This window comes from Ursus americanus, chromosome 5 (genome assembly GCF_024610735.1).
Source record: "Ursus americanus isolate L20-20 chromosome 5, mUrsAme1.1.p, whole genome shotgun sequence".
NCBI lineage: Eukaryota > Metazoa > Chordata > Mammalia > Carnivora > Ursidae > Ursus > Ursus americanus.
Window position 1 is genome coordinate 60268667 of NC_142131.1, and position 25140 is coordinate 60293806.

The window sequence follows — 25140 nt, forward strand, 5'->3', positions numbered from 1 at the left end:
AGAGAGTAGCTCCTAGAAAATCCACTCAGGGGAAGACTCCTGTACTCTGTGGTATCAGTAACTGTGAGGGCCCAGTCTTTCTGGGGCATTTTCATTTTAAGAAAAGAGAAAGTCTTAAGCTGAAGGAATCTATTAATAGAGGTATTTCATAAAGCACTTTCAGGAAACCATGCAGGGCTCAGTGCTCCTTGCCCATTAGAAAGATGGGGTTGTATGGTGTTCACACCTGGATCCCCAGGCATCACTGAGGGAGAAAGAATTAGATCCAACCCACCCTTCTGTGGAAGTTTTGCCTAGTCAGCCCCTTTTCCCAAACTCTTGGGTTGTCTCATGTTAGCTTCTGGGCTCACCTGGGTGCATCTGAAGAGCATTCCTGCCCCTGGAATCGGTGGAGCACTGCCAGGCTGAGGGCTAAGGAGAGCTCTCCCCTGAGCCCAGCTCCCGGAACCACGGGGACAGTCAGGCATCTCATTTGCCAGCTGGTGGCATTTTCCCAAATGGAAAGGGCAGGAGTGGAGCCCTCTGTGGCCTTTAAGGGATCCTTCCTTCCTGAGCCCACAGCTGTCTCTGGCTTGGCCTCTGTGATCATCTCTCAGTCAAGGCATGTATGTGGTAGATGTTTAACACAGGGAGACAGGAGTTTCTGCACTGGTGGCAGGCAGAATGGGATGGGAATGGGGTAACTAGACTTTTCCTGTTCTTATTTCTATCAGAAACAGTCTTAATGTGGCCACAGTGGTTCGTTCGTTTGTTTGAAAGTAACCCTTCTTTTTCTGTAGGAGCCAGGGATTGACCCAATGTTCCAGATGTTTGAGAGCCTCCAAGGGTCCTTTTCGGGCCTGTGAAGTGACGCCTCTCACTACCACCCCCACCGCCTAGCCAGGCCCTTGATGCTGATGTGGGTCAGAGGAGGGAGCTGAGAAACAAAATTCATTTGCAAGCTATGGACTGTCTTCTCAGGGTAGGGAATTTACGAAGAGGATAGCTTGTTTCCTGTGGGGAAGTGGGAGTAGCAGATGAACCAGCACTTCATCCAGGGCAGGTTGAGAGGGCGGCCTGTGGCTCACATACACTACTACAGTCAAGAAATTGAGAGAACAACTGGGTAGGAGTGAGGTGACCACTCTGCCCTCAGAAAAGCAGGAGCCTGAGTTCACAGGAAAGTGACTTTAAATAACACAGGTGGGCAAGCCCCAGACATTACTGTAATCTTCTTTCTCACACGTCCCCACCTTAATCAACAGTGCTGACCACAGTGAATGCCTTTTGGGGTGACTCAAGGCCACTTCTTAGGCTGGCCACTGTGCCTTGAATCTAGGCAAGGATGCAGGTGCAGCTGGAGGTGGGACCAGCCCTGAATGGGCAACAACCCCTAAACAGTCCCTAGGTTGTCATTAGGCAAAAGTCTCACAAGTCAGTTTGCTTCTAGGCAAAAGATAATAGGCTTGAACCACTGTGGGTGGTGGAGTTGTTAAGAAATGTTGGATTCTGGATATATTTCGAAAGGGAGACCCATCAGGATTTGCTGATGGAGTAGATGTGGAATATTAGAGCACGCACAGAGTTAGTGATGATTCCAAGGGTTTTGCTCTGGGCAGCTGGGAAAGGGGTGTGATGTGACCTGAGATAAAGCCATGAACGGGGGCACCTGAGTGGCTCAGTCGGTAAAGCGTCTGTCTTTGGCTCATTTCATAATCCCAGGGTCTTGGCATCGAGCCCCGCAGGTCATGATCCCAGGGTCTTGGGATCCAGCCGCACATTGGTCTCCCTGCTCAGCGGGGAGCCTGCTTCTCTCTCTCCTCCCTGCTTGTGCTCTCTCTCGCTATCTCTGTCGCTATCTCTCTCAAACAAATAAAATCTTAAAAAAAAAAAAAAAAGGCAGCCACGAATGGGGTGCATTTAAAGGGGAAGATCGGGTGTTCACTTTTGAATGTGTGAAATGGATGATAATCTCCACTTCCTGGGCTGTAGTGAGGATTAAATAAGATAATATATGAAAGCGTTTAGCTTTAGTACATGGCCAGCTTTCAGTAAATGTCACTTTCTCTTTCCCTCTCTCATGCAGGTAGCTGAAGCCTGAGCAAATGGGGGTCCTCCCAGCCAATTTGACTAATTGTCTTTCTGTAGAAATAATGAGCCAATCAGATGCCAAGTCATTCTCCTCTCAGGTGGTTTTCTCACCCTTCAGAAAACTTTCACTGTTGCTAGCAGGGTCTTTCACTTTGTCAAAGTTTTCTCAGCAATGTTGACATGCCGATGTGATGATGAGTTTCTGCATCATTGCACCTTGGGTCCCAGGCAGCCCCTCTCGGGGGCTTACCCTTTCCATGTCAGTCAGTCTGCAGGTGGCAGATGGACAGGAGGCCATACCTTCTCATAACAGTGGATAGAGATTAAGGCAAGGAGTTTCTCTGGAAGCTACACTTTTTATTTTCAAAAGATGGTTGACATAATATTAGATTGCAACTTTCTCTTAGCTCTTTGAATCAAAATAAACTATTGACTGAATAAAATTGCTAGCATGTGGCCCATTACAATTGCTGAGTGAACAAAACAGAACACGTTCTAACATGTAAGCCATTGTTCATCAAGGGTGAACACATGTACTCGGTTCTGTAAATAGGGGCAGAGAGGGGCCCGAAGCATGCTAACCAGAGTGCTGTCTCTGGACAGAGTGTTTTCACTTTACTTGTTTAAATTTTTAACAGTAAACTTAAATCATTCCTAGGACATCAGAGTAATTTCTAAGAAGTGTCTGAAACGTTCACCTAAGGTTTGTGCAGCACAGCCATGTGATGGCTTTCTCAGGAGGTGTTTTTTGGTGGTTAAGTGGCTTCAGCTGAGGGGTAGCTTGACCCTGTTATAACCACAGTGGGACAGGCCACGCAGGGGTAGCTGAGATGGCAACAGCTTAGGAAAATGGATGACCTTCCTCAGAAGTGCCCACACTTTCCTCGTCCTCTGAGGTTGGTCACTGCGGAGACCCAGAACCATGCTCCCTCTCACAGGGAGCCTTTGCTTCAGGCAGAAATGTATAAACTACTCCGGGATTTTATTATGCATCTGTATACTGGTTTATGGTGTGAGGGCTCCACAGAAACGTGGGTCACCTTTGACAGCTCAAGGATAACAAATCTTTGTCCAGTTCTTCTTGAGGGCTGCTCATAGGACTGGCGTATATGAGAACAATGATGTCATTCTTATTCTGTTTAAATTCTGGAGATTGATTCATGGGTGCCTGCCGATGTGGGCATGAGCAAATGAATTCCAAATACACGGCCCGAAGAGCCACGCTATGTTTCCACATGGTCTCTCAAGAAAGCTATCAAATTGTGCAGAAGCAGAGCATTTGAGTACCTTCCCTAGTATTATCCTGCTCTAACATTTTTCTGGACCCAGCAATTCTTGAAAAATAATACAATTCTCATACTCTCTGACCCTTGGGGTCCTACTGCATTGTGCTCAGGTGGCTAAGGGAATATCACTGGGTGGAGCACAGACATCCCCCTTCCCTCCTCAAGCCACTGAGGTGTGCTGATGGGAGTGGCTTCAGTCGACTGCTTTGGCCCCAATACTGAATGCCCCCATAGAGCTTCTGCCTTATCCCTGATATTGCCATTTGTTCTGCAGCTGTCCTTGCCTCTGTTTCTAACCCCTTCATCTTGACATCCCAGCCCTCCTGCTTTGGTGTCTTTGGGGATTGGATGCTCGTGGGGAGGAGAGCTCTCCTTGATGGTGAGCAATGGTATGAGCATGTGGTGAGCAGCACTGCTGACCACTGACTTTTTCTCTCCTGACAGCCGTCCTCTCCCAGCCTGTGTTGCTAACCTCTGTCTCACATTCCTCTCTGATATCCTGTGGCCAGAAGCCCAGAACTGTTCCAGACAGGGAGGATGTCCACTTGTGTGACTGATTACCAACATGCTTCAGCTTCATTGGGCATCACCTTGTGGTGTCAGCCTGGATAGTGGCCAGGTGAAGGTGCTGTGTGGCAGTGGTCGATGGGCAGCAGCTGTGGCATCTACCCATCAAAGTTCCAGCAGTTCAAGGTACTAGAGCTTCAGGCAGAAGGGTACTTGCCGTATTTCAAGTCCAGTTCCTCATATGACCAGGATCAGGGTGTCCTGAGAGTGAGCACACACCCTGGCAGGATCAGGTCCCAGGGCTCCCTCACCATGTGTCCCCACTTCCTTCTGGATACTTCTGGCTCTGTCCAAGGCCATTTGGCAGCAGCCACCAAGAGCCCCAGCTATCTCAGGAGCAGAGGATAGAAGATTCAAGGAAATTCTGGAAATTTCTTTTGTTCACTGCTTTACTATCTATGTCCCCCACTAGAATGTAAGTACCAAGACGGTGGAGAATCTGTAGGACCTCAGTAAAGTATTTATTTCTTGAATGAATCAATCCAACCATCCAACTATACCTGCTTCAAAAGAGTTCACATTCTTGTCACTGGGCTGTTTCACAGTCCAGAGTGACCTAAGTGCTGAGTTTGGAGAAGAGCGCCTCCTCCTCACAGGTGACCAAGACACAAGCCTGTTATGACCCCAGGAGATGGGGAAAAGTCCTCTTAGCAGGGTGCTAGCCAGCCAGTAGGCCACATGTCTCTTTAAAAGCAACAGGAAGCCAGGCTCTGAGATAAGCGTGACTGCCAGTGTGATAAAGGTGGGGAGAGGGCCAGAAGGTGGAGAGGTGGGGCTGCTCCGTGGGGATGTCCAGGCCTCTGTGGCTGGCCAAACAGCACCACATGCTTCCTGTGGGGAACAAGGAGAGGAGATTCCCTCCACAGGCCCTGGATCTGGGGCTGCCCCAGCTGCCTCACCCTTGACCTCGCTGGGGTGGCTAAAATACAGGGCCGCTGTCCCTCACATCTGCTATTCTTGGACACATAGGGGCCCACTCTAGGGAAGGTTTTGGACCCCTATGCTCTCTGCCCTGGCTCCCTGTGCTCCTCTGTGTTTTAGTCTCTCTCGGTAAAATGGTTTCACCATACTGGTGATTGTGAAGAGTCTGGGATGCCAAGGAGGAGGGTCTCAGTGGAACTACAGGCTGGAGCCTCATGGAGGATCAAGGCTCTAGAAGGCTGAGATGTGAGTTATGAGAGACAGCCTGGGGGAGGTGGATGGGCCGGGTAAAGCTCAAGGTGAGGGTCCCTCAGGACTCTCAGGCATGGCACAGACCCTTAGAAGCCCCCAGGTCTAGCTGGCATGATGATGCTGTATAACAAAGACCTGGCATTCCTCTCAGTATCTTATCCTTGCTGATTCATGCTGAGCAGCAGGGAGGGTAATGTAAGAGCACCTGACAAGAAGTCTCAAGAGACTAGGTTCAAGGCTCTGGCCATGAGACCCTAGACATGTTACTTCTCTGCTCAGAGCTTCAGTTACACCATCCGTGGAAGAGGGGTCATGGTCTCACATGATTGTGGTGAGCATTAAAGAATTGATGTAAGTCATTCCAGTGACACTGTGGGCTTCAGCTCCCCAATCCTGCTAGGGTCATCTTCTGGGGTGGGGATGGTAGGGGAACTGTGGACTGAACTAAGGAAGCCAGAAAACCACTGTCCTGACTCAGTGGCTTGCTCCACCCTGGCCTCTAGCCCAGATTCTAGAGTCCTTAGTCAAGAGGTAGGTGTCAGAGCTGGGGGTTTCCCTGTAGGTTCCATGGGACAGAAGCATTGTAGCTCTCTGGAAAGCCCTCAAAACAGCTGGATGTAGCCCTCCTTGAGAAAAGCTCAGAACAGACGGGTGGACCAGTTGGACCTGCCCCCTGGGGAAACCCAGGCATGAGTTGGCATCTGGACCTGAATACAATTCCTGTCCATCCTCCAGCAAGGCTCTGGAGAAAGCTTAAAGAGCAGCTGGGGTGGTCTGCAGGCCAAGGACTATTCTCACCTGAATCCTGCTTGGCATCCAACCTGTCTAAAAGTCTCCTAGTGCCTGAACTATCCTGGCCTCTTCCACGCACATCATCTCCTATTCCCCATCATCCCTTCACTCCACCTGTCCCAAAACCCCTGCCAAGAGATGCCACTTCACCCTACACTGACCTGCTCTCTTCAGGATTAGGGCTATTTTCTGACCTGTTGGTCTACCCTGCCTCGATGATGCCACCACTCCTGGCTCCCTCCCTCCTCTGGGAACAGTCCTTACTGACTTCTTTTGCAGTTCCCTCCTCCTCTGCCCACCTCCTAGGTTTGCAGGTACCTTGGGACTTGGTTCTTTCTCTTCCTGGCTATACTAGATATCTCAAACTTGTGGTCTAAGGGCCAAATCAGCACCTGCACCCTCCAACAAGGGACCCTGCCTTTTCTTAACATACTACCCCAGAGACAGCACCTCAGAATCATGGTATTCCCCAGACATGCTCTGTATGCTCTTCTTTGGGGAGAAATTCCACACATTATGGAGCTACCCTGTACAATCAAAAGAAACAATCAAGAATGATGATCCTGTCACCCCTGTCAAAAATCCTTTACCAGGTTTCCAGATCTGAACAGTCTTAAGACTTAGAACTCATTGATTGAAGAAACCAGATTCCCAGAAGGAAGGATCCCACAACACTACAGCAAGCGTGCATAGTAATGTTCTCCAGCCCTTGCCCAAAGGGACCTGTGGTCATTTATTCAAGTAAGCATAGATATTGTGTAACTGTAGATACTATAGATACCCGAAAGTTTCAGGGACTACTGAACACAGAATTTGAGTTGAAATTGTTATCTGGAGATCTGAAGGAACTTAAAGACCTTCTTGTTAGAGTTAGAAGCATATGTAGTTCAGATAATAAATAGATTATTTGCCTGAACCCTGCTCATAGTGGGCCTTCTAGATCCACACATCCATCCAGTAATATAATCAGATAAACACACATGATGATTAGCACAGTCCCCTACATAGGGTCCTTGGCATCTGTGGTAAGAGCTATCATAGAGAAGAAAGCCAAGTGGAAGCCTCCAAAACTTCACATTCCAGCCAAAATAGTATATCAAAAATAATGTAACATTCCAGAGGTGATGGCAGAAATTAGTGCCACCATTGAAAACCTAAAGGGAATCCATCAAATCTTCATTTAAGTCACCAGTAAAACCCAGATAGCCCCTAGAAGATGGCAGTGGGCTACTATCAAACAAGTGGTAGCCGCAGGTATAGCCACTGTGACTACCAGATGTGGTATTTTTACTACAGCAGATTAACGTGGCTTTGGGCATTGAGCAAATGGCCACTGCTCTTGATGACTTCATTCTTTTCCAACTCTTTCAAACAGTTTGCATTCACTTAGAAAAAAACACCATATAAATTTCTTGGGATACGTTATTTCTCCTTCCTTCTGTCGTAATATAGTCCCAAGAGATGTGGACCATTTGAACATCCCACAGAACATCACACTGGTCTACTCTATCAGTGATGTTATGCCAATCAGACAAGGCGATCAAGATGTGACTAACACTTTGGTGGCCATGACCACACACGTGCACGCCAGAAGGTAAGCCCTATGAAGTTTCAGAGCCGACCACATCAGCAAAGTTTTTAAAAATCCAGTGGTCTACAGCATGTCAGGAAATTTTCTCCAATGTATAAGACAAATTACTACATCTCGTACTTTTCACTGTGAAGAAGGAAGCATGTTTGGTAGGCCTCTTGAGGTTATAGATGCAACTTATTGCACACTTGGGAATGTTATTCTGACCCATATCCCTGACAATAACAAAAAAGCTTGCCATCTCTGAGTGGGCCCCCAGGCAGGAGAGGGCTCTGCAGCAGCTTCAGGCTATCATACAAGTAGCTGTACCATTTGCACCATATAAATGATCAAAATCTATGGTTTTTACAGGTATCATTAGTGGGGAAAAGATGTTGTTTCCCTGGGATTTGGAGCAAGGCCATAGCATCTACATGGGGGGATTATACACCTTTTGAAAAATAGCTCCTTTTATCCCACTGAACCCTAGTGGAGCTGGGATGATTGTGCAGCTAGAGCTACTTGTGATGAGTCGGTTTCTGCCAGAATTACTAAGCCCTAAGGTCTAGGTGGGCCTAGCAATAACCCATCATGAGATAGAAGTCATACATCTGGAATCAGGTATGAGCAGAATTGGAGGGCACAAGTAAGCTCTACAAACAGGTAATCCAGAACCCCGTGTCGTCTACTTCTGTGGCACAAGAGCCTCTCCCCCAGCTCACACGTGCCACTACATGAGTGATCCCTTAGGACCAGCTGATGGAGGAGGTAAAATCTCAAACTTGGTTCACAAACAGGTCAGATCAGTGTGTGGATCAAGCCAAAAATGGTTAGTGACTATACTATTGGCCCCACTCAAGGATGACATTGAAAGGCAATAGTGAGGAAAACTCCTGTTTTCAGGTGGTACATCTGGCCACTGACTTTGTGTAGAGAGGTAGTCTGAAATTAAAATATGGGTGTACTCATGGGCAGTGGCAAATGGCTTGGCTGGTTGGTTGGTCAGGGACCTGGAAGGAGAAAGACCAGAAAACCTGGGACAGGGAAGTTGGTATAGGAATGTGATGGACAAATGTCTGTGGCACAGAGTATGAAGAGTTTCATATTGAATGGTAATGGTCACCAGAAATCATACCAGAATGGAAGAAGTACAGTAATCAGGTAGATAGGGGCACCTGGGTGGTGCAGTTGGTTAAGCCTCTGACTCTTCGTTTTGGCTCAGGTCATGATCTCAGGGTCGTGAGATAAAGCCCCATGTAGGGCTCCATGCTCAGCACCGATCTGCTTAAGTGTCTCTCTCCCTCTGCCCCTCCTGTCCCCAATTATACACACATGCACACTCTCTCTCTCTCTCTCTTTCTCTCTCTCTCTCACAAATAAATCTTTAAAAAAAAATCAGATAATACTGACTCTTCCCATTGATACTATCCAGCTTCTATTATTCTACCCCAGTGCCGGTTCAATGGGTATATGAGTGGAGTAGCTCTGAGGGCAGGGATGGAGGCTCTGCATAAATCCAGTACCATGATCTCTTACTTACCACAGTTGATCTAGTTATTTCCACTGTCATATGTCAAGCCTACCAGCAACAGAGACCAGCCCTGAGCTCCAGACAGAATATTGTGCCTCTATGGGGGGATTTCCTTTGCTGAAAAACATTGCCATGCCTAAAATCATACTTCTGTCCAGAGACAGCCTATATCCAATTACTGATGAACGTGATGGAATAAAGGCTTGACTTCCTCTTCCCCCCAGCTTAGGAAAACTTTGAAGGACCACCCTAGCTCTAGGATTCTCCTTTGGGTTAGCTGAAACTTTTGTTGTGACTGCATTGAGTCCAGCTTCTCTCCCAGCCCATTCCTGCTTCCCTTCTCTTCCACAAGCAACCCTGCATGCTAATCTCCGTCGCAGAGTCTCTGTCCCAGGGTCCCAGACTGAGGCAGGCAGCCTGGTCATGGTTCAGCAAAAAGATCCTTCGAAGTAGAAATGTCTCATCCCTTCGCAGGGGTTTCTTGGACTCTACAGAGCTGAATATGTCCAAGTTAGCCTCAGTCTCCGTACCTCTGAATAGGGCTAATCACCTCATCCTCATCTGGCTTGGAGTCTGTCCCCTTGGCTAGGACCTTTTAGGATATCAGGTCTCTGGACCCTGGAGGTCATAGGCGTGAAGAGAAAAGCTGGCCAGTTAGAGCTAAGCATTTTCTGATAACAGTGGGTCTGCGTCCTCTACTTGACACTGCACTGTGCCCACAGAGTCTGTAACTCACAGTAGTCCCTAGGAAGACCTTTTCCAGGATAAGCAGGTCCACCATTCCTGTGAGTAGCTGGCCCCAGGAGGAATATGGGGGAGGATTTCCTTGCCCCCCCCAAGGCTTGGAAGGGGAGATGGGGACAAGAGAATGGATTGATTCTTGAGTCTAGCTCCAAGGACAGTGAGGGCCACAGCCTGCTCCCTTCCTGGGGACCATGGGGTCGGCGGGATTGGTAAAAGTCCCTCAAAGCCTTTGGTCACAGTGACAGGAGGAAACTTCAAGAGCTTCTAGGGCCAATCTCAGGACAGAACTATCACTACTGTAGCAGCCAGAGACTGGCTGGGACTGTCACCGCCAGGGACGCTAAGTTTGTCAGTCTGTCACTGCCACTGTCCCCAACTGGTCTCTCCATCTTTACCTTCCAAGCTCTGGCTGAATCTGCCAGTGCTGGGGACTCTGTCAGTATCTGTTGATCTGTTACTTTCAGGAGCTCTGAGCTATGTCTCTCTGTTTGTCACAGTCCTGGACCTGCTCTGTCTGTGTCTGTGACTCCTGAACCTTCGGATTGGCTGACTCTAAGGAAAGATGCTCCTTCTCATGATGCAGGTTCACAGTAACTAGGGGACCCAGGCCCACAGCCGTACTTCATGTTTTTGTTTGATCATGAAGCCCCATCTGTGTCTCTGTCCCTGAGATTCATAGGCACAGGAGCCTTTAGTGTGACTGTGGCCTGAGGCTCTTGCAGCTTTCACTGATTTCTACCTGAGTTTCAGCACTGGATGGTGTGTATTTCCAAGGGTCAGACTGGTGAGAGATGGAGTGTTAGGGTCCATCTGAGCTGCAGCCCTTCTGTGAATCTGGGCAGGGCCGACAGCAGTTGCCCCAGAGAGGTCCCAATGGGATAAGGGGCCTGGGGGCTGTGGCGGTGTTCGAGGAGAGGGGAGAATGTGAGTTACCATGTAGTTTCTGACTAGAAGCTATGGCTCTAGCAGCAGTTGCTGATTCCCTGGCTTCCTCCTAGCACATGAAATGACCCCACCCTTCTCCAGCCCTGCTGGCAGAAGAAGCCTGGGCAGGAGCCATGGCTTCCACCAGGAGAGCTTGGGGCTGCCCCAGGCTCTGGGCAGGAGGAAGTGTGACACATTGACCAAGAGCTGGGCTTCCCTCCCTTTTCCTGTTTCCTTTGAGAGAGTACCCAAATCCATTAAGTGGGAAAGGGAGCAGGCAGCTGTGCTGGTATTGGGTTCCCAGCTCCCCTGCCTCCTAGGTAGCCCAAGGTCATTTTCTTGGCTCACTTCTCAGATGCTGTTGTTGATAAGAATAATGCTAACAAGATCCCTCACTGTAAAGGTGTAAAGCCTTGTGCTGCTCTTTGTCCCACAGAGCATTTTCTAAACTCTGGGAAATTCACACTGCATTTTCATCTTGATTTCCATAAAACCTACTTGCATTTCTTTTAATCATAGGTGAGAAAAGATGCATTTTCACCACACCCTGGAAAATGGCCACTGCTGGCACCCATGCAGTGAGGGGTTCTCCTCAGACCTGGGGGATAGAGCAGCATTTCAGAGCAGAGACCCCACAGTCCCCTGAGGGGCAGATGGTAGTGCATCCTAAGGCCCAGGAGGTGGGCAGGCGGGCCTCAGAGTAAGTGTTGAGGAGGAGTATGCTCCAGTAGAGGACATGCCCATTCCTGCTATGGGGACGAATGTCAGGCACCTGGCTGGGATGCATTCCGGGCACAGGGACCAGGGGCTGGTAGGAGAGCTGTGGCTCGTTTGTGTTCCTGGGGCCTCGGGCTGCTATGAGGGAGACAGGGTTGTGAGCAGTGAGGCTGGGGATGGGGGGTGGTCTGCAGGGATCGTGAGAGCCAAAGTGTCAAGGCAGGGTCGTAGACCAGATCATAAAGCCTGCAGTTCACACTGAGCCACAGGCAGCCCCTGTGGGATATAGCCAGACTAATTCCCTAAAATGTAGGTACCTCAAGGGTTGGGTTCTCTGCAGAGCCTGGCACAGTTCCTGCTATTTCATAGGCACTCAATAAAGACTTGCTGAATGTGTTCATGAGTGTATAAATCCATCCAGCTGCTGTGGGGAGAGAAGCGGAGAGGTCTGTCTAGAGACGAATGCCCGTGAGCCGTCTGAGCTAGTAGTCTGTGTGGAAGAGGTGGGCTATGGAGAAGTGGGCAGATCCAGGAAGGGCCAGGAAAGTGAAAGCAGGACGTGGTGGGGGATTAATAAGGAGATGGAGACCCTGAGAGGAGCGCAGAACACTACAGGCCTCTCAGCCTGTCCCTCTGCTAGGATGGTAGCACATCATAGTTTCCTTGGGGCCCCCCAGAGACTCTGGCACAAGAGACTTAAGGACAAGGGCTGCATTGCACAACACACTGGCAAGACACCATCCACATCCATGTCACATTGGGCCCTTTTTGATAACACTGCCCCGAAAGGAGATGCTAGATGTGGAGGCAGCCCCTACTCAGCTGCTGTAGCATGGGGAAGTGGCCAGCGTAAATGGGCTGATTTCTGTTCTTATCAATGAGTGGACTTCCCTGCAGCCTGCCCAAGCCGGGCTCCCCAAAAGCAGGCCCAGCGGCCCTGTGAGCAAGGTCTGAGGCCCAAGCTTAATTGGATTTGGGTTTTGTTTCCCAGCGATTAGCTTGTCAGAATGTTCACAGTTGGGCAAGACTGACCAATGTAGAGAAGAAATCCAGTAATGAGGAGGACTTTGGGAAGCAGCTTCAGATCATGTGAAAAGAGAGGAGAGGTCAGAGTGATGGATAAGCAGTTTCCTCAAAAGGCAGGAAAGCCAGCAATAATAATGCTTATAAAACACTTTTCCTTGGAAAAATATTTGGCAGTATCTACTAAAACTAAAAATACGTATGTCCGATAAGCCGGTAATTCCACACCATTCCCCGTGTTTCCAACAGAAATGCATAGGTAATGCTCACCAAGATAGGAGTACAGGAATGTTCATAGCTTTATTAATGTGAGCCAAAAAGCAGAAACAGCCACAGTATCCATCAGCAGTGAAATGGGGAAGTACATGGTGGGACACGATAGACAACTTTGCAGAAACAAAATAGACTGCAGCTCCGTGCAACAACTGTAAAGAATTACACACATAATGTCGAACAAAAGATGTCAAACGTAAAAGCACAGTCTCTGATTCCACTTAAATGAAGTTGAAGAAGGGCAAGATGAATTTATGGTGATAGAGGCTTTATACTTAACGGGGTAGGTACTAACAAGGAGGGAGAAAGTACAGGCAGCCTTTGGGGTGCTAGAAAATGCTCTGTATCTGGCTCTCCGTGTTGGTTATATTGGTATAGACATACATAAAAACTCACTGAAATGTACTTAAGGTACAACTCAAAACTCAAAACAAGTTTTTTTAGGAAGGCTTTTCTCCACCTCCGGAAGAACTGCAGGATCTTGAAGATGTGGACCTTGCCCGTGGGTGAGGGTCCAATAAGTCCGTTTGAGGGCAGAACCCAGGGAGTTTGTGCTGATCTCCCCCTTGAAGTTAAGAAAAAGAAAAGGTTTTTAATTAATCATCTCTCAGGTTGAAAGAGTAGGTCTGGGCCAGAGATAACATCAGTGGCAGCAACATGAAACTGTTTCGCTGCTGTTATCTCAAACCACAGTGAAAAATAGCTTGTGAAGCTGTGTCTTTCCTGGCAGCCAGAGCCCAGGGTCTCCTCACAGCAGGGAAGTCGGCCAGCCATTTGGAGGGTCCAGGAAGGGGGCTTCTGCAGGGCCAAGCCTGAGAATTCCATGGAGCTTACCTCCTTGGTGATCCTGTGCAAAGGCCAGGCCTCTCTGGGCCCTGGGGGCAGGGAGCATCCCACACCAACAGTAGGTGAGACGACCCCTCCTTATCCCCAGATCCCGTCCTGGGGGCTGGCTCTGCTCTGACCTGCTCTGCAGACCTGGCTGCCCAGAACATTCTGCCCTCCTTTCTCCTCACAGAAGCAGGGCCAGCATCAGGGTGTCTCGGGAGAAACGGGCTTTCCTGACCATGCTCTGTCTCAGCCTCCCTGTGTCCGAGCAGGCTGGACTGGGGCTGGCGCCTCTCTGTGCCCGTCACAACCCTACTCAACAGTTTTAAGAAAACTGAGGCCTGGGAGAGACCTAATCCTAGATTTCTTTTTTGTGAAGCCCATGTAGCACTGTGGGAGGGGCCAGGACAGGAGCTGCTGGATTTAACCATGTGCCTTCAGAGCTTGCTCAGAAGTCCAGGCTGGCACAGTATGTGCCTGGTCCATGCAGCCCCTGCCCTCCTCTTCCAATCATATATACCCTGAATTCCCAAGCTCACACATGTGTAGGCAGCCAGGAAACAAAAGGAATAAGCGCTCAGGTCCTAGTGTCCCAGGCCGGTCCTGCCCACTGGGGGCTGTGTGGTGCAGGCCGATGTATAGCCCCACCTGTGACTCCAGGCACAGGACGGTTGTGAAGTTAACTGAGGGTGCCTTGGACGATACATTGCAACCTCCAGGCCTACACTGAGAGCTATCCTGCCTGCCAAGGAAGAGTAGCCGGGCCTCTTTTGCTCTCCATGCTTAGAAGGTATAGCCCTCCAGACTTTGAGGGGAGCAGCCCCCTTTTCAAGCTAATCACCAGCATCTTGATTAAATAACTGAATTGGGGACTCATTCAATGCAGGTTACCACCAAGGACCCCATTTACCTGAAGACACTGATGATGCATATTTTTTATAAGCAAGGGGACCACACAGTCTGTGCCACTACCTTGGGACTCAGTGTGTTTCCTCACATCCAGCCACGATTACATTTACAACCACCACAGGGTAGGAAACCAAGGAGAAAATCCCAATTCTTTTCTGGCCCTTGGCCCACATGGCATCATCCCAGCCTTGATGCCATTCTGGCCCTTTCACAGGTGCCTTGCCACGTTGCCACGTTAGCTTCATGTCCATCATTTTATTTCATGGACTGACACATTGGCTGTTTCTGTAGATGAAGTTTCCCTCCTTCTATGTGATCTCCCCACATTTGAATGCCGTGTCAAAGCATATAGCCATGCTATGGCCTGTGACAGAGACTGCCATGTGGCTGCCAGTGGGTGATCCAGTTCTTGAGGTGTAGCTTATGGAAGAGGGCTGCATGATCGCTTTCGTGTGTGTCTTAGATTCCTGGTTCTAACCTCAGTGCTACTGAATTCTGAGGGGGGAGGGGGCCCCCAGGAGGCAGGAGGTGATAAAAAGTTGAGGTGGTCCCTGGAGAGGCCCCTCTGAAGTGAAGAGAGAGACGCTGTCCTACCGTCCTGGGAAGTCTTGCTGTATGGACAAGCCTCTGTTCTCAGGCCACCCCACCTCGCTCTCCTTCCTGGGCTAGAGATGGCCCTAGCAAAACTAAGATTGTTTCCTCGGGGTCAGGGTAAGCCTGACCCATACCTGCCCATGATTATCTCCCTTAGAGGGATATAATTTGGACATTTTTAAAAAAGATCTTATTTATTTATTTGTCAGAAAGAGCGCACACAAGCAGGGGGAGCAGCAGGCAGAGGGAGAAGCAGGCGCCCCCCTGAGCAGGGAGCCTCACACAGGTTCCTTCCCAGGACACTGGGATCGTGACCTGAACCGAAGGCAGACACTTAACTGACTGAGCCACCCAGCCATCCCTAATCTGGACCTTTTACCTGGTGTGCTAGGGAAAGGGAGTGCCTAGGGCTATTCCCAGTCAGCTAGAGGTCAGGCCATGCCTCTTGTGCCCAGGTGTCCAGCCCAGAGCTCCAGCCTTCCAGTGTACCAGCCTCTCTGTAGGTGCTGAAGCAGTTGTGCCACTAGGCTCCCAGAGAACTGTGGGCTCCGGCCTGCCTGGGTCTCCAGAGCAGTACCCAAAAAGGCCCTCCCACCTAGTTCCAGCTCCCAACAGGATCAGTATCACTGTCCAGATATGAGTCTAATTAGAGGGAAAACTAGGGCACATAGAAAACCCAAGTGGCTCTCACTGCAGGGTCTCTTCATGGATGGCTGTTTGGGAGCCTTGGCCAAGGTTTAAGGGTGGCAGGGGGATGGAGGCAGTTACTCCTTGTGGAAGAGCTGCCTTCCCACCTGTATTCTTACCAACTTTCCTGTTTCCCATAAGAGGCACCAGAGCCTCTCTGTCAACCTTCGTTTCCCTAGAGTTGATGCTCTGAGGCCCTATAGCATGACAAAGACCCTGAACCTAGGCTAGAGCCCACCCTGCCTTTATGGACTGTGGCTGAGAGACCGAGGTACCTGTCCAGTGTCACACAGCAAGTTAGTGGCACACCAGGCCTGTGTACACCCTGATGTCCTAAACACAGTAATGGGATGACAAGTGTGTACATGCCAGCCCCCAGTCCTCTACTGTTAGATGCCTCAGGCTCAGAGGAGGCTGGGGCAGTAAAGTGGTGGGTCTTCTCACTAGTGTGTCTCTACAACCCCACCCTTCCCTGCATCCCACAGGCTCTAGCGCTCATCACAGAGGAGTAACCTTGGGAACCCTGAGCACCCATGTGGGGAGCCCAAGGGACAGGAGCTGCCAGCCTCTGGGGGATGCATCATGGGCTTCCTCAGGGCTGTAACCATCCTTGACCACTGACCCCATCAGCCTTGACACCTGAGTCATGGGGCTACCCTCCATGTTCTGAGATAATTTGGCAACTTTGCTCAGTCACATTTGCTGACCTCCAGCCCACTGTGGCCTCTCAAGGTGGAGATGCGCAGGGAGTGGTCTGAGAAGTCTAGAGCAAGGGATGGGGGTGGGCAGGGCTATGGTAGGTCTGTGCGTTGGCTGCAGGCATCATCTGAAGCTTCAGAGCTAGGCAAGGTCTGTCAGAAGGCGGATGTTGCAGACAGGTCTGGCCTGAGCCATATTGTGGTTGCAGCTTGATACCTAATTATATTCCAGAATGTAGATCTTTATCTTTCCTGGTTTGGTGAAGGAGCTCATGATCTGAGAGGTTTGGATGGTAGGAGGCTGTTACCTCCAGTAAACTCTTCAGGGTTAGGGTTGGAATCGAGGATGAAAGGTCGGAGCTCGCTAGTTCAGCCTGGCAGCACTTCAGGACCAGAACAGCTGGTGGGTTCACCACAGGGCACGCCCCATGCTCTTGGGGAGAGAGGGCAACACTAGTCGGCGAGTGGGCTTTTATGCCAAGGTGGCTCTGAAAGGTGTTGTGAGAGGCTTTGTAGGTTAGGAGCTTTACTTGGAAGTCAGATAGCTATTTGCTGGTCTAAAAGAATCTGGGGGTTTAGAGATGTCCCTGGTCCCTGTGGGGCCCCCCTGACTGTGGTCCAAGTTTCCCAATGTACCCAGTCCTCTGTGAGTAGGCTGCAAGCCCCCATTCTCCTGAGCCATTTACCGGGTCTGACCCTTCTGTGGTCATATCAGCTGTCAGCAAGGGGCAGGAGAGAGTGGATGATGAATTAGATTTAAAGCCTCCAGGAGCAGTAGTAGAGACCACACAGGGGAGGGCATTGAGCCTTGAGTCTTGGCCCTTGGATCCAGGGGTGACTGGGTCCTGAGTGAAGCTGGGGGTGGGGAGTTCTGGGAAAGGATCAGATTTGAGTTCTGAAGGACATGGGGAGAAGAGGGCTAGTAACAAGCTGCACAGACATTGATGGAGCCCCTCCTGTGTGTCCACTTCGCACGGGAGGGGCAGCAGAGGACCAGATGAAGTGGGGCTCCTTCTTAGGCCTCTCCTCCTAAAAGACTCCTGGCTCTCTAGGTCAGGAGTCCTGGTAATGGGGCCATCAACCACAGCCCCCTGCCCCTTCCCGTCTGTCATGAGCCCCAGGAGACTGAACTCTATCATGACTCTCCCTCACCAGCATTTACATTCGCCAGCTTTATTGAAGTAATGTGTGCTATTGTATCAGTTACAGAAATATTTCCTCAGGCACACCCCTGCTGCCATTAGCCGCCCACAGTCTCGTCAGCCAGCCCAGGGCCAGCAAACTCCCACCCCACCCGGATATAAATCGTTCCCAAGACTTCTCCAATCCTATTTTTTGCAGCTCTAACCAGGCTTCAGTGAGAGGATGGGGTCTCAGAGACTGCTCTTGATGCTTTTACAGGATTTCCATCCTTCTATGGATATGACAACACTCTGTAAGGCTTCCTTGAACTGTGAGAAGTTACTTTCCTCAGTAGTACAGTTCTTGGGTGATTCTGTTGGCTAAATAAGAAATACATATTTAAGTCATATCTTTAGCAGAAAAAAATAAAAACAAACTCTCTTCTACCAGCTGCAAGGGTCCTGTAAGCCCTCCACTGCCTAGGAGATAACTTGGGCAGGCCCTTCCCATATGTCTTAGGGGCTCACTGGGGGCCATCTGGTGATAGTGGAGCACAGGGTCTGAGGCCCATCTGTAGCCGTGGGGAGAGAGCCAGCGAAGTGTGGGCAGGTCCCACAGCTGCCCAGGACAGGGACAGAAGGACAAGCAGGGTGGGAGCACACAGGGGCCTGTGTAAACAGGGGGCACACAGAGGAATACCTCGGTCATTTCCCAAGAACATACTCCCCTAAACCACTGCCTATCCACACATAGTGGGCTCCCAGTGGGGCTCATCAGCCCAGAAAGAGCCCCAGGGGCAGGTCAAACCGTAACTCCCTTGGACTGGCTGCCCAGTTGGGATTGGCCCTGAGCAGCCCTTCCCTCTCCCCAGGCTGCATACACAACACCCCTGCTCTGACCTGTCTCAGACTTGCTCCACACTGACCCCTGTGCATGGCGACTTGGCAGAGGGCATCACAGAAACGTCTGAAACAACCCCTAAGTCCCCACCCACCTAAGCCCCAGCCCCTGTCAGCGAGTCTACTTCTTTTGGGTCTGAAAGTAATACATAAGGCCTCACAAGTGGGGGCTCTAAGAAGCCCTTGATCCCGCTGGGCCTCTGGCTGTGGTAGCCTAAGTTTCCTCTAAGAGCAAATAGCAACTTACTTTCAGCTTTGGGCAGATTCTGGTGAGTTCTTTCATGTCCTTATAAACCTTTCTTATGTGACGGTCATGCTCGTTAGATTTCGTAAGTTCCTTCAGGGTGGAGATGAAGTCCTTCGTAAACTCCCCATAGCAGGGCTCCTGAAATGGGGTGAAGGGCAGGGGTTTGGTGGTGGTGTATAGCAGAGCACCAGTTGACCCCCAGCCTTGTCCATCCCTGGTCACCCTGGCTAGATGGAGCCCTGAATTCAAATTCAGGCCCTACCCTGATTGTTCCACAGGTATTCCATAGGTTCAGTGGGAGTGGTGCAGTGGGTGTCTTGTTTCTCCCCAGGCCCAGGGCTAATCTGGGGCGATGATCAGAAAGCCTGGAAAAGCCTAGAACCTGGCCACTGGTTCATCTGTTGGCTGAGCTGGAGGCCCCAAACTCAAACTCTGCTTTTCCCCCCAGATTCCTCACTCCATTGTCTTTTGTTCTTATCTCTGTGCTGGGTGCCGACTGGGGTGATGATCCATTTCAAATGTGGTCAGAAAAGTCCATGCAGCGACAGCACCTTACCTCACTGGTGTTCTGGGGCCTTTTGAAGGAACCCTGAAAGCGGGAGAAATTAGTCAGAAACGTAAAGGACCACTGAGAGCAAAGTGATGTTTGATGAAGACCCAGACTTACGTTGTATATAATGTTGTCAGCTGAGAGTTCTTTCTGAATTTCAGCACAGACTGCAGTGTGGTTGTCGTAGGCAGACATGTTGGCTGTCATCATGGAGGCGCAATGGTTTTCTGATCCCCAGAGTGCACAAGCCAGGAACACGTAGAGGTACATGGTAGGACTTGAGCGTAGCTCCAAGATGATCTGAGCCTGGGCTTGGCAGCATTTCTGTGGAGAGGGGTACCTTTATATGTGAGTCTAAGGAAATGCTAAATCTCTTATCAGTCATCACTGGCTTACGTGGAAGAGAGAGAGGACCTTATCGCTGGGCAAAATGTGCTTTTCATGCATTTTCTATGACCACAGCACACTTCATGGATCCTTGTCTTTGCTGAAAATCACGCTTGGTCTAAGAATTTTTATTTGTTTTTTTTTTTTTTTAAGATTTTATTTATTTATTTGACAGAGAGAGAGACAGCCAGCGAGAGAGGGAACACAAGCAGGGGGAGTGGGAGAGGAAGAAGCAGGCTCATAGCGGAGGAGCCTGATGTGGGGCTCGATCCCATAACGCTGGGATCACGCCCTGAGCCGAAGGCAGGCGCTTAACCGCTGTGCCACCCAGGCGCCCCAAGAATTTTTATTTGTAATCAAATTTCGAGTAATGACCTTTGTGCCTGCCTGTTGGGACAGGTCTTTGGCCAGAACCAGTGCTGTCTGCAGGTGCAGGCCAGAGCAGAGAGAGTAGGTGGGGTGGAGAGAGCCCGAGGCAAGGGGCAACAGCTGCACTGAGCCAGCTTCCTCAGGCCCACCTGTCAAGGAGAAGGCTGGCCTTGCTGTACTGTCCACCTGACATTTGAGGACACACCCACTTCCTCATAGTCCGCAGGAGGGACACAGGGGAACAGGTTCCAGAACACAACCTCCAACCAGGCTGGCAAAGCAAGGGAAGAATGGAGCACTGCTATTTCTGGGCCTGAAGGTCGTGGGTTTTAGAAGAAGGTGCCTGGTTAGATGCAAAACTGTGTGTAAAAACAAAAGCCAGCTCAGAAAAATGCCACACTAGAGCCATGTACTGACGAATTCTGAATATACATTCTGACTCTCGGAGATTAGGATCACCCATCTGGGGGAGAGTTTGGTAAATATGCTGGGCTCTGACCCCTGTGGGTTTTTTGTTTTTTGTTTTTCCCCTGAACAGCTTGGGAGTGGCTGGAGCCCTGAGTGTGAGGATCAGGCTGTGGCCGCAGGGCCAGGCCTCTGAGGGCACAGGTGTTTTGCCTCGCAGTAGGGCAGCCCATTCAGCCAGTGGCCAGCCAAGCCCCAGGAGCTCCCAAGCCTTCTCAGGAAGTATGATGGCCTTTTGCTGGAACAAAGTTCCCACTGACCAGGTGCCTTGGACTCCCATGTGAACCTGAAAACCTCTTTCTACAGTGGGAGCCCTTGAGTATCCAGCGATGCACGTCTGGGTGTGCAGCGTGCAGCGCCCAGGCCAACTCTTACCTCCCCTCTGCTCTGTCAGGGCTGCCCCTGCTGGAGCTCCCTGCCCCCTCCCCAACCTGGCAGCTCCTCCCCACTGCCCCCGTTGCCCTGTGGGTGGAGAGCACCATCAGCATTTGCTCATGGTTGAAAACAAACTGGAAACTGCACAAATAAGAACAGGCTTTTAATAATTTATTATGATGGTAAAACATCTTGAATAAATATTATAGAGTATGATCTTAAATAAATAAATAAATAAATATTAAAATACATAAATATATAAATAAATATTACTGATCCCTGCCAATGTAAAACATTCCCCGCTCATATGTATACCAAGCCGGTATCAGGGGCAGCATGGCCCAGAGCAAGTCCGTGCCCCCCACGGCCCTGGCCTGCCCTGTGGTCCCTCGAAGGTGAAGATCCTGGGTTTCAGCAATCCGTGGGTAGGAGCGCAGTGATTTGTGAGCCACGCTCTCAGGACTGGCTCCTGGCTGCATTGGCCTCCATTGTTTCTGGCTGCCAGCAGTCAAATGGGATGTTAAACAGAAATTCCTTCAGGTTCTCTTTGAAACTTTTGAAGGTGATAGTCTGGGTTGCACAGGGAGTTTCCTTAAAAAAAATTTTTAAAAAGAACAAGAAAACTTTGAGTCCAGGTGTGAGTGGGTAATGTGGGGGAAGCACCAGGGTGTTTCTGCACTGCCCTGTAAAACGCAGAGGCCGGAAGGCCCATTTGGAGCCCGCCTGCTGGCCTGGGTCAGATGACAAGCTTGCCACCATGTGTCCCCTGAAGGGTACACAGCCCTGCCAGTGGCAGCCAGGGCCAGGGGCCTGAAAACATGCCAGCCTGAAGCTGGTCTGCTGGGCTGGGCAGTTGGGCTGGCATCTCTTTGCTCTCAGGCCAGCAGCACAGAAGGGGCAGGAGTCAAGGCCACAAGCCTCAGTCTCTACAGGAGAGGAGTGTTCGGGGCCTTTGTCCAATCTGGGTATGACTCCCTCACTGCTTCCATGCAATTAGACACCTCATAAGGGGCCACAGAGGTGGCACTTGGGCCCCGGAATACACCTCGGACCTTAGGCAGGACCTGAGTTTCCTTGGGTTTGCCTCATCTCTGACCTCATTAATGATAATAAGGACAGAAGCATCTCCCACTAGGAAGTATATAGGCCCCCGGAGCTCTATAGCTTTAACTCCTAGGGATGAAAATGGGCAGGGCTGCTCTCTCTCTAAAGGTACTAATCCTGACAATCTGTTGACACAGAACCCCTTTGGGGTCCTGAACAGTTACAGCCAAAGGTCCCTCCTTATCCACTCCTCCTCCCTCCTAGACCAAGACCTTCCAGCTTGGGACCCTGGCATGGCACTCACCGGGGTAGGGAGGCAGTGTTTCTCATAGTGCTTGGCCATCAGGGTTAAGGGTTTCCTGAGGCTGATGAGGCTGTCAGGCAGGCCCTCCTTGTACAGCCGTAGGCGGGTCTGCAGGCATGTCGGCTCCTGTGGGAAATGTCCATTTCTTGGTGAGTAGTGGACAAGTGCCCTCTGGTGGGCACATGACACCCTCCCCGTCACTCTTTCCTGTTCTCAGCCCTGTCCCCCAAGCGTAGGACTTGGGAGGGGCACAGGATGATGTCGGATTCAGTCATACATACTGCTGTGTTCATAATAACATGAATCTGCACCGTTCAGCTCAGGCCACCCTCAGCTAGCATAGCCACATTCCCTGGCATCTCGAGAGGGTCCCAGGCCCCAGGAAATGAGGTCGCTATCCCCCCACCATTTGGGGAGAAGGTAGTAGTGTGGGGCATCCCCCCCCCCCGACCTATGTGAACAAGGCTTGTTCCTTTGAAATCTCTCTGTGCTTCTCTGTAGCCGGCACACTGTGTCCACAGGGCTTAGTCTCATGAGTGCCCCAAGCCCACAGCCCCTGTTCTTAAAGTAACTCCCACTTACCCACCTGTCCCCTGGTGACCCCTGGCCCCTTGGATGCTAGGTCTGTCCATGGCTGCTCAGCTAATGAAGGAGTTCACGTGACTGCCACAGGGGCAAGGCCAGTGGCCTCCTGAGAGCCTCTCCTGGCAGCCAGCTGACTGGAGAGAAAGTGGACCGACCACCCTGTGAGAGTTCATCTGCAATGGAGCCACCCCCCAAGGTAGAGGTCTCTGGGAAGGTGTGTCAGAGAGAAGCATCTTACCTGGCGGTCAAACATTCCAGAGACGACTTTTACTGCTTTATTCTGTAGAAAAGCAGAATACCGTTTTATTAAGCTCATAGGCAGGGCCAGTGCAGGCCAGTGAGGTGGCCCAGCCACAGCCTGCACTCCCTCCCTCACTCACCATCACAGCAGTATCATCACTACTATTGTTCAGAAGTCTCAGGGCCTCTTGGATGGCATCCACGTGCTGAGAGGGTCGAGTGACAGGGCTGGGCGAGCTGGTGGGTGCGGAGATGCTGTAGACCACAGTGCCCAGAAAAAGCAGGTTCTGCAGCCACATCCTCCTGAGGACTTTAGCCTTTCTCTCTGAGCACTGGGCTCACTGGCAAAAGAGCTCTTATATACACAGTTAGAGGAAATGATTAATGGTGACCACAAAACGCCAGGGAGGCGGGGGAACTACCTGACCTGTGGAATCTCCTGGCCCTTATCACACATGGGAACGGTGAGCCTTTCCTCCAGGTGGTCAGGCTCAGGGGTTTTCGTTAATGAGCCCTTCCAAGAACTGGCGGCGCATCCGCCTGCCTCCTTGAGCACTCTCCAGCCCTCCCTGGGTAGTCTGGCCAATGAGGCTGCCCCCTCCCTCTGAGGGGCCTCTGGGCACAGCGTGGACTTCCTGGCCTGGAGTGGCCAGGGCGGGGCCCGGGAGATACTGGATTGAGCTCCTACGCCCAGGCTCTCCACCCTGCTTCTAATCCCCAGAAGCCTATGGGCTGGCTGTGCCCACCCTGGGGCCCATTCCAACCCCAGCCTCCCCTTCTCCTCCTAGATCCCTCTCCTGTGGCCACAGTGAGAGATCTGAGTGGGAGGAAGACACTCACAGACCTGCACCACTGTCCACCCAGGCAGAATTCAGCCAAATGGCATAGTCCTGCGACAGCTCCCAGCAAGAATCCAGAGTGGTCGGCAAGCTCTGCTCAGCCAGGGACCTCTGCCCCACAGCCCCTGTCCTGTGAGCAGGGAGAATGACAGGTGTGTGCATGTGACATCCATCCGGCAAGATTGTAGACGTTCCTTCATGGTAAGATCCCATCTGACAGCAGCAGTCCCGGTTTTCACAGCTGTGTTCAACCCCCAAGCTGCAGAGGTGGGTTGGGGCTTTGAGTTCAAGTTCTGGCTCCAGTACCACCTTGGTAAGGGACTCTTTGCTCTGAGCTGTGTGAACCTCACCTCCCTCTGCAGGTCAGACTGCCCACCAGAGATAGGCACTGCACTCCTACATATAGCCCCTGGCAGGGGTCAGGGGAGCACGGCTTCTCAGACAAGGTCTTCCAGGCCTAAGTTTTACATGGCCCCTGCCCCAGCTCACCTCCAGCTCCAGAGGCCTCTCTGTGGAACAGGAACTGCTTCTGAAAAAGCCACAGGCTCTTGAGGGGCTGACGAGTGTTTGATTTTCACAATGGAGTTTGGAGAGGACAGCACGAGTTTGTGTTTGCTGCCCCATACTCGCAGTTTCATGACCGTAGGGGTGTGGGTGCCCACGTGTACATTTCTGAGTGTCTGTGTGCCGGTGTGATTGGATGTTTTACATGAGGTGCACCCATGTGAGCCCCTGTGCCTCTGCAGATGGCCTTCTGAAATGGAGAAGCTCCCTCAATGGGTGGGAGGTTTTTGACCCCCAGATTTAGTCAGGTTTGATGGGGTAGGACACAAGTGATGATACTCTACTGGGCGCAGGTAGACACCCCTCGACAGCAGGTAGAACTCACGGTTCAAGTACTGTGGCCCGAGCCTGCGGCCCTGGCAGGTTTTACTGGATGGCAGAAGTGTTGCTGCTCTTACACAGAGAAGACAGACATTAGTCCTCCAGACCCCACTGGGGCCTAACATGATGCCATCCCTGCCCTTCTGGGCCTGGTGGAACATTCCTAGGTGGCCAGGCTGGGGTGAGAGTATGGCATGTCCAGGCCCTGGTCCTTCTCTCTTCTCCTTGAGGGCTCTGATCAGCCTCTGCCAGGGAGCTCTTAGGAGGCATAGGAGAGGTCAAGAATACTAGATGCAGATGCCACAGAGTGGAGATCTGTGTCAGATGGTGTTCTGGAACCTGGGTGGTGGAGAGTGGGGGCCACAGGCAGTGGCTAAGCTGGTAGTCAAGGAGGCACAGAGCTGGTGTGGCCCCTCTGAGATGGAAGGTGACTTTTCTTTTGG

General features: G+C 50.9%; 2 protein-coding genes across 11 annotated transcripts in view; one reads left to right on the plus strand and one right to left on the minus strand.

Annotated features, from left to right (window-relative positions):
- The window catches only part of LOC148110129 (interleukin-3-like), a 194441-nt gene that overhangs the window by 133952 nt on the left and 35349 nt on the right, over positions 1–25140 (plus strand). The window lies entirely within an intron of this gene.
- On the minus strand, positions 17558–23454 carry CSF2 (colony stimulating factor 2). Its single transcript, XM_087862303.1, has 7 exons — positions 23114–23454; positions 22972–23013; positions 22149–22274; positions 19322–19528; positions 19211–19243; positions 18655–18792; positions 17558–17888 (listed from the first exon to the last, which is right to left on the minus strand). Exons 1-7 carry the CDS (start codon positions 23270–23272, stop codon positions 17760–17762), a joined length of 834 nt encoding a protein of 277 aa, XP_087718429.1. The 5' UTR covers positions 23273–23454; the 3' UTR covers positions 17558–17759.

What these genes read in the sequence shown, in the direction of transcription:
- CSF2 (XM_087862303.1), bottom strand. Translation starts at nt 23,272, where the DNA reads ATGTGGCTGCAGAACCTGCTTTTTCTGGGCACTGTGGTCTACAGCATC. An exon ending in CTGGAATGTTTGACCGCCAG is followed by an intron (nt 22,275 to 22,971) that starts GTAAGATGCTTC and finishes CATTTCCCACAG; the next exon opens with GAGCCGACATGCCTGCAGAC. An exon ending in GAATCTGCCCAAAGCTGAAA is followed by an intron (nt 17,889 to 18,654) that starts GTAAGTTGCTAT and finishes TTTCTTATTTAG; the next exon opens with CCAACAGAATCACCCAAGAA.